Source organism: Heloderma suspectum, chromosome 10 (assembly GCF_057233095.1).
Source record: "Heloderma suspectum isolate Gila_16-S chromosome 10, 16-S_ref, whole genome shotgun sequence".
Classification (NCBI taxonomy): domain Eukaryota; kingdom Metazoa; phylum Chordata; class Lepidosauria; order Squamata; family Helodermatidae; genus Heloderma; species Heloderma suspectum.
The window spans coordinates 29,538,595-29,547,158 of record NC_139467.1 but is presented as its reverse complement, the minus strand read 5'-3'; the positions used below and the strand labels follow the sequence as shown (position 1 = coordinate 29,547,158).

Genomic DNA, 8,564 nt, shown 5'->3' with positions numbered 1-8,564 from the left:
TGACAGTGTCCTCATCAGAATATTGTATTACTGGGAAATTGTAGTATTGATCAGGTTGTTGGTATTTTTGGTATTGTTTATTTCATTTATAAAGATAAAACATATATATATATATATATATATATATATATATATATTTTAAAAGCCTTTATGGATGTGGATGGATGGAATAGAATATAGCAACAGACACTTGCCTTGAGATTTGGTGACAGCCATGATCATGATGGGCACCCCAATAACAGAGGAGAGGACCCAGATGCAGACATTGATTAGCTTTGCTTTGGCTGGGGTCCGGAAATCCAGGGCCTTGACCGGATGGCAGACAGCTATGTACCGGTCCACACTCATCATTGTGAGGGTGAAGATGCTGGTGAACATGTTGTAGTAGTCAATGGAGAGGACCACCTTGCAGAGGAGTTCCCCAAAGGGCCAAGTCTCCATCAGATATTTAGCGCTCTGGAAAGGCAGCGTGCTGGTAGCCAAGGCGTCCGCCAGGGCCAGGTTGAAGATATAGATATTGGTGGCTGTTTTCATCTTGGTGTATCTGGAGAGATGAGATAAGTGGAGAGAGATAAACTACAGTTGATGCTTGCTCACTGGCCAAGAAGGATGGACATATTCTTATCGGTCTAAACAAAAGCCCCAAACCTGTCCAGTTTTCCAGCTTTATCATAGGCAGGGCTGGTGCCAAGGGTAGGCATGGTTGGGCACCTGCCAGGGGCTCACACCCCAGCAGGGGGCCACTGACAAGGGTTCCCTGGAGTTGCTTCTCCTCTTCACCATTGTGACCTGCTTGTTCACCTGCCTCTTGCTCTGGCCCAGGCAGTGGTAGTGATGAGAAGGAGGAGCAGGAGATGCCCCTGTCAGCTTGCTCATTAACTCCCTGCCTGTCAAACAGACAAGTGGTAGCAATGATGAGAAAGAGGATAAGGAGTAATAGCTGGTGACAATGGCAGTGAGGAGGTAGAAATACTGAGGGACAGGGCCCATTGAAAATGTCTTACCCAAGGGCCCTCAAAAACCCGGAGCTTGCACTGACCAGAGGAGCTTTATTTTGTTGTTATACAAAAAGAGACCTGTAACCAAAGACACTGTTAGACTCGCCCCACTTCTCTGAGATGTGAGAAGTTCCAGGGGGTGCAGAACTTACTGATGTTTGGTTCCCTCTTGAAGGAGGCCACTGGAGGCTTATTGGCATTTTGTAACATTTGCATTGATTTACAAATATGCAGGTTGAGCACAGATGGGGCAGAGCTGAAACCAGGGGTGCAAAACCTCAGGCCCGTGGGCCAAACCCAGCTCTCCAGGCTCCTGAGATGGCCATGCCCTCTTTCCCTGGCACCACATGTTTCCCTCTGACCACTGATCATTTGGTGGTTTCCCAGATTTTGTGCAGTCTTTCCCTTCCTTCTAAAGGTTAAAATGCTAGACAATTCGTACATGGGGATCCAACCAAATAAAAATATGTGGATCAGTAGGTAAGGATCAGATGGGAGCTGGGTATGTCTGAGACTGAGGCCAGAACCTAGAGTAATTACTTTTTGAAGGGTAAGGTGGGGAGCTTTGAACACAGGATGTTGCCCTATACCAAGTTAGACCACTGGTCCATCTGCCTCAGTGCTGTCTACACTGACTGGCAGGAGCTCTCCAGGGCTTCAGATGGGAGTCTTCCTCAGCCCTACCTGCAGATGCCGGGGATAGAACCTGGACATTCTGCCTGCAAAGCAGATGCTCTACTACTGAGCACATCTGCAGCAGATGTATTACTAGGGATGAGCGAATGTTCAAGATCACAAGGATTCTCCAAAAATCATCTCACCAAAAATCATCTCATGTATGATTCCTGTTGGTGTTTGTGATCGCTGCTCGCTCTGCAAAATGGGAAAGTTGCACAAACTGAGTAGCAATGAAACATGATATTTGCAGAAATTCCCCCAAATTTGCACAACTTTCCTCCATAGCCTAAGGTGGGGCTTTCAGTCTGCAGGGGGAATTTGTGCAAATTAAGAATTTTGCACAAAATCAAACTGGGAAAGTTGTGCAAATCAAATGTGAGCAATTGTCCGGCAATTTGCAAACATTTTCGACAGACGAATACCTGCACTTCTGCTCTGGTTCAGGGCTTTGAACAGGGCATGCTCACATGTTTTGCGAGCAAAAATGAAATTCTCATGCACCCCTGTGTGTTGCCACCCAGCACATCTGATAGAAACATAGGAAGCTGCCTTATACAGAGTCAGATTGGTCCATCTCGCTCAGTATTGTCTGTACACTGACTGGCGGTGGCTATTCAGGGTTTTAGACAGGGTTCTTTCCCAGTTGTACCAGGAGATTCCAGAGACTGACCCAAGTCCTTTGCCAAATAATTCATGAACTGCTGACGTCCTAGGACAGGCTTCTCCAATCTCATGCTGTTCTGATATGTGGGCCTACAACCCATCATCCCCAGCAGACTTGTAGCCTAACACTTCTTCCCTTGCATTTCATTTCAGGTATTAAACCTTAGAGGATTTTAGATGTATGTCCTGCATCAATTAATACCTATCCATCAGTCAGTCATTTTGTTTCTAGCTCTGTTCCTCCTTCCCATGAATAATTTTCAGGCTCCATGAAATTCTAGATATCAGTTTTCAACAGCATCCAAAAGCAACCAACAACCCTGGGAGCCAGTTGCTTTCAAAAATGCAGCATATCTTTTTACTATATTCATATGATGATGTTCTAGTCTGTATCTTGCTAATATTCACAGACTGTATGTAAGGAGTGGAGCAATAAAAGTATTTCTCTCAGTACATTGCAACAAAATGACCAGGCTATCTTATTTTAAAACATGTATATGTCAGGAATATGCTTTACAATAGAAAGAAATGGTCATACACCGAGGCCAACTTATCCAGTCATATCAGATGGGTTTGCTACATTTTGCTTCATAAGTTCATCTCAAGGACAATCAGCCTTTGCATGCATCTCCCTCCCCTGCCACACACACATGGGCATGATGTCTGCAGAGGAGGGAAGAGAAGACCCCCCACCCCCAATCCAATAGCACAGGTTCTATTCATTGTCCTGGCCCCACAATTCCAAATAACCTCTGCAAGCGAGCACCTCTCAGTCCACCTGTACAGTTGATCCCCACATATCATGTACATAGGATGGAACAGGGCTCCATCAGTGTTCGATCAGTGACCTGTCCACAGATCTTTGTGAGCAAACTGTGCATGCTGCCATGGAACAGAGGATTGCTGTTGGGTTGTGGGATGATGGGTGGGGAGAAGTTTGGACCCGGGGTGGGGTGGGGGCAAAGTTTAAAATGATTAAGGAACACTTGACTTCAGTCACAATCCTATGGGTTGTGCCCTTGATGATTGGAAGTCCCCTGGACCCTGAGGCTTATTATCATCCTATGCAGGGCAGGAGCAGCAGCAAACATGATCTTTGCCTCCCTGTCCTCCTGCCCTGAATTTTTTGCTAGATGGACTTTTCAGCCTGTCTAGCAAAGACGTTTTGGAGGGGGAGGGAAGGAGGCTGGAAGAAGCCCAGGAGATCTCATCTCCTGGCCTCTGCAATCTCCTCCCCCCCCAAAAATGACCCCTTTCTTCCCCCTCCTGAGTTCCTGACCTCAGAGGCCAGCCAGTGTGGTTCTTTTTGCGCCGGCTGTGAGGGGGAGGGGGGCAGAGCTCCAACCTCAGATCAGGGTATCCAAAGTAGCTATGGCCCCCCAGACACTGTCCAGCAGCCAGAGGGTTGCTGCCTTAAAGGCTTAAGCCAAAGGCTTCACAGAAGAGGTGGGATTTGGGCTAGAGCATAAGAACATCAGAAGATCCATGCTGGATCAGACCAAGGGTCCATCTAGTCCAGCAAGGGTCCATAGGAAACCCACAAGTGGGGGTGTCAAATTTCAGGCCCATGAGCCTAATCCAGCCTGTGGAGTCCCAATCTGGGCCCCTGGGCTTCACAAGATGGCCACACCCCTTTCTCTAGCCCCACCCCCTTTCCTCCAACTGCTGATGTTTAGTGGTTTCCCAGCCATTGGATCGTTCCCCCCCCCATTCTAAAAGGTTGAAAATACCCCTCCTAAGGTGACAGGCAGTAAGAGCTTTAAGGTGAAATGTGCTGGTATTTTTTAGTATATTGACTCCACTCCCTTTTGCCTTCTGCCTTGCCTGCTACTGGAATGTGGCCCCTGAGATAGCATCTCCAAAACTGCATTTGACCCTTGGGCTGAAAGAGGTTCAACACCCCTGGGAGGGAGCTTGAAAGAAGAGAGGGTGGGGTGGGCACCAGGGATATGTTATGAGAAGGCAATGGTCATGTGTAGCTCAGGTGCTGTAGCTCAGTGGTAGAGTACCTGCTTTGCATGCAGAAGGTCCGAGGGTCAATCCTCACCTTCTCCAGATAGGGCTAGAAAAGAATCCATCCTGGAGAGCCACTGCCAGTCAGTGTCAACAGTTCTGGGCTAGATGGACCAAGGGTCTGATGCAGCATAAAGCAGCTTCCTGTTTTCCTATCCCCCCTGGGCCCCCTTAATTTGGAAGAGGCAGGGTATTATTTCAAGCTGTGTAGGGATAGTCACTGACATACACAGATTTAAAGGAGGACAAGTTCATGGAGGATGAGGCTAAAAATGCCATGAAGGTTAGACAGAAACTCCATCTCCCTCTGACTGTGAGTTGCTGGGTGGTAACAGCAACGAAGGGCTATTGCTTTCATGGCCTGTTTGTGACTTCCCAAAGGCACCTGGTTGGCCACTACAGAAATCAGGACCCTTTGGTCTGATCCTGCAGGGCCCTTCTTTTGTTCTCATGTTGCCACGGGCGTTTTGGGGGGCTCTGGTGCAAAGTGAAAGTCCAGGACCGTTAAGCTTAGAAAATAGGCAAGTACAGGGAGACATGATGGAGGTGTACAATATTATGCATGGTGTGGAGAAAGTGGGTAGGGAGACATTTTCTGTCTCTCTCATAGTACTAGAACTAGGGATGGCGGAGAATTTCTCCACGAATCTCTGGGAGGCCGAATGCCAACGCATTCGGCCCCCTGAAATTGGTGGAGAAACGGTCCGCCCCCCCCACCCCCCCGGAATGGGACTTACCTCTGTCGAATGTCCCTGGCGCTGGCAGCTCCCGGCGGTGGTTCGGCGGCGGCGGTTCGGCGGCGGCGGTTCGGTGGCGGCGGTGCGGCGGCGGCCGGTCTTCCAACCGGCTGCCGCCACCGCCATTTCCCAGTAAAAACAACAACAACAACAACAACAAACGTGATAGGCTACGTAAAGATTTAGGTAGCCTATCATGGCTAGATTTTCAAAAAACACCGTGATAGGCTATGTAAATCCTTACGTAACCTATCACGGCTGACTTTGGGGGAAAAAGAAAGCGCGTACGCAAATGGCGGTGCCCATGGGCGCCGCCATTTGCGTTCCTTATTTGGGCACGTGTAGTCTACGTAAACATTTACGTAGACTATGGCGAAAATAAGGGCAACGCTATTGGCAACGCCAAGAATTTCGGGGGGAGGAACGGAGCGCCTCCCCCCCACCGCGAAGCAAGCTGCGGGATCAGGTAAGGGACTTTCGTCCATCCCTAGTGGGGTCATTAGGGATGTCAGAGAATTCCGCGACGGATCTTGGTGAGGCCGAATGCCAGTGCATTTGGCCCCCCGAAATCTGTCGTGGAACAAAGCCCCTGCCCCCCAACCCATGAAAGTCGTGCAGGACAAAGTCCCCGCTGCCCCCAACCCACAAAAGGCGCGCGAAACGGAGCACTTACCTGCTCCTGTCGGTGCTCTTTGCGAATGGCGGCCGTCCTGCAGCTGCCATTTGCTTCCTCCTCTTCATAGCCATGATAGGCTATGTAAATACTTACGTAGCCTATCATGGCTAATGCAGGGACGCCATTTGCATCCCTGCGGAGGCCATGATAGGCTACGTAAGTATTTACGTAGCCTATCATGGCGGCGGGGGGGGGGAACCCAGCATACACAAATGGCGGCAGCTACTACTATTTGTGTATGCTGGGTTTTTTCCCCCTGCCATGATAGGCTACGTAAGTATTTACGTAGCCTATCACGGCAGGGGGGGAAAAAACCCAGCATACGCAAATGCCGGCGGCTACCATTTACGTAGGCTATCACGGCTCAGTACAGGGACACAATATTTATGTAACCTATCACGGCTCAATACAGGGATGCAAATGGCAGCGGCTACAACAGCTGCCATTTGCATCCCTGCAGGGCTGCCCAGCGGCCGGATGTCCGGCTGCGGGCGGCTGGGCTGGATTCTGGGGGGGAGGACCGGATCACCTCCTCCCCATCGAGGATACCGGGGGGAGGGACGGAGCGCCTCCCCCCCCACCGCGGATTGCCCGGCATGGAGCCAGGTAGGTGTTTCATACATCCCTAGGGGTCATCCCATGAGGCTGATTGGTGGGAGATTTAGGGCAGATAAAAGGAAGGACTTTTTCACGCAGCGCATGGTTGAATTATGGAATTTGCTATGGAACTATGGAATGTGCTACCACAAGATGTAACGATAGCTGCCAACTTGGATGGCTTTAAAATGGGATTAGACAAATTCATGGACATAGACATAGACATGGACTCATAGGGCTGGAAGGGGCCTACAAGACCATCGAGTCCAACCCCCTGCTCAGTGCAGGAAGCCTGATTCCCAGGCGGTCTCCCATCCAAGTACTAACCAGGGCTGACCCTGCTTAGCTTCCGAGATCAGGCAACATCAGGCACATCCAGCCCTTCACAAGACTAGACAAGGCTATCAATGCCTGCTAGCCATGATGGCTATGTATTTCCTCCAGTATCACAGACGCTATGCCTCTGTATCCCAGTTACAATAGAACATGAGCAGAAGGATGCTACTGCACTCATGTCCTGCTTGTGGGCTTCTCATAAACATCTGGTTGGCCACTGTGGGAGGAGAATGCTGTGCAAGACAGGCTTTTGGTCAGACTGAGCATGCCTCTCCTTACATTCTTATGAAAGTCAAACAACATGTTACTTTAAAGGCATAGGTATCAGCTCTGCATGCTTTTATCAGAGTTTTTTTGGGGGGGAGGGGGATGTGTGTCTGATTTCTACTGGACACCCCCCAAAGACAGAAAAGGGAAGTTTTTCTTTCTTACAGTAGCTGGGATTTTACTGGTCGTCACCCCCACCCCCCGCAGGGGCATTACCTATAAAATCACAGCTGGGAAAAGAAGGATTAAACCTCCCCTTCCCATGTGGGGGGCTCCCAAGTGAAAAAAATGGACCCCATATGTAAAAAAGAAAACAAAACAAAATATGTATTTGCTAGCTTTGCCTTTGAAGTAACTTGTGGTTTCATCCTGAGATCAGCAGCACTGTTAGAGTTGGGCACCCTGCAAACATCCATCCTTCTTGCCCTCTGGAGTAATCTCTGCCATTGCCTTAGTTCTCTCCCTCCCTCCCTCCCTCCCTGCATGTGTATGTGTGTGTGTGTGTGTTTGTGTGTGTATTCAGTTCCACTCTACACAAAAACTACTTAAGCTGTGATAGTACTAGCTTCACAAGAAGGATTAATAATTTGATAGCTTATTTGCAGAGAAAGAGCAATTGTTTGGAGAATTCAAAAGCTAGAGGCAGCAATTTTGCTTCAAGAAGGATCCCCCCTCCCGCCTCCCACCTCCCTCTTCCCACTTCTCTCTTTTGGCAAAGGTCCGATTGCATAAGAAACCATTTTTTCCTCTGTCTTTCAAACTGCAGGACCAGCCATACAACCTTCCTTCATATGGTTGGCTGCTTTCCTTGTATCCTCTTTTTAATCTGATTGTCCACGACGCAATAATTATTATGTATTACTTTATTTTCTACCAGGTTTGCTTTCAGAAATCTCTCCGGTTACCATGGGAAACTGATCTCCTGGAAATTTCATGATTAACAATCATCATCTGAAGTTTTACAATTCTCTCAAAAGATGGTACAAGCTTTGCATAACAAAGCCCACACTATTCCAGTTGTTTTGCCCGGTAGACAGAAAAGGGGGTTATTGCTGAATGAAGTTAGAAAATCAAAACAGAATGTTTATTTTTCAAATGCTCAGGTTCTGATCTTTTGGAGTTAATATTTCATTTTATTTTACTTTAAGATTTTGACTCAGTATACATTGTGTCAGGGCAGCTTAATGCAATAAAAAAATAAAACAAAGGTCATAACAATAACTGAGATTAAACACGATAAAAACATGATCAAAATGGCAGCAGTAAAAGTCATGACAGATTAAAAAGCCTGGGGAATGTAAAAGGACAAAAAGATAACAAAGAAAGCAGAAGCCAGGTGAGCATCCCTGGGAAGAGAATTCCAGAAATGGGGTGCCAACACTGAGAAGACCTTCTCCCTAGTTGCCAGCCTCTGATGATGGGGCCATGATAATCTCAGGACTGGGCAGGCTGATGTGGAGGCAGGACTTCCTTCAGGTACCCTGGTCCCAAGCTGTCCAGGGCTTTAGCAATAAGCCCTTTGAATTGTGCTCCAAAATGGACTGGTAACCGATGGAGATTATATGCACATTTATCACTCAGTGGCTACGTTCGCATGGA

The 8,564-nt window shown here is 48.2% G+C and overlaps 1 protein-coding gene across 1 annotated transcript in view; it reads right to left on the bottom strand.

Annotated features, from left to right (window-relative positions):
- Positions 1 to 8,564, bottom strand: part of OPRD1 (opioid receptor delta 1) — a 59,570-nt gene that overhangs the window by 5,908 nt on the left and 45,098 nt on the right. The window contains exon 2 of the mRNA XM_084814402.1: positions 195 to 544. Within this exon, the coding sequence (XP_084670528.1) occupies positions 195 to 544 (350 nt within the window). The remainder of the gene's footprint in view (positions 1 to 194; positions 545 to 8,564) is intronic.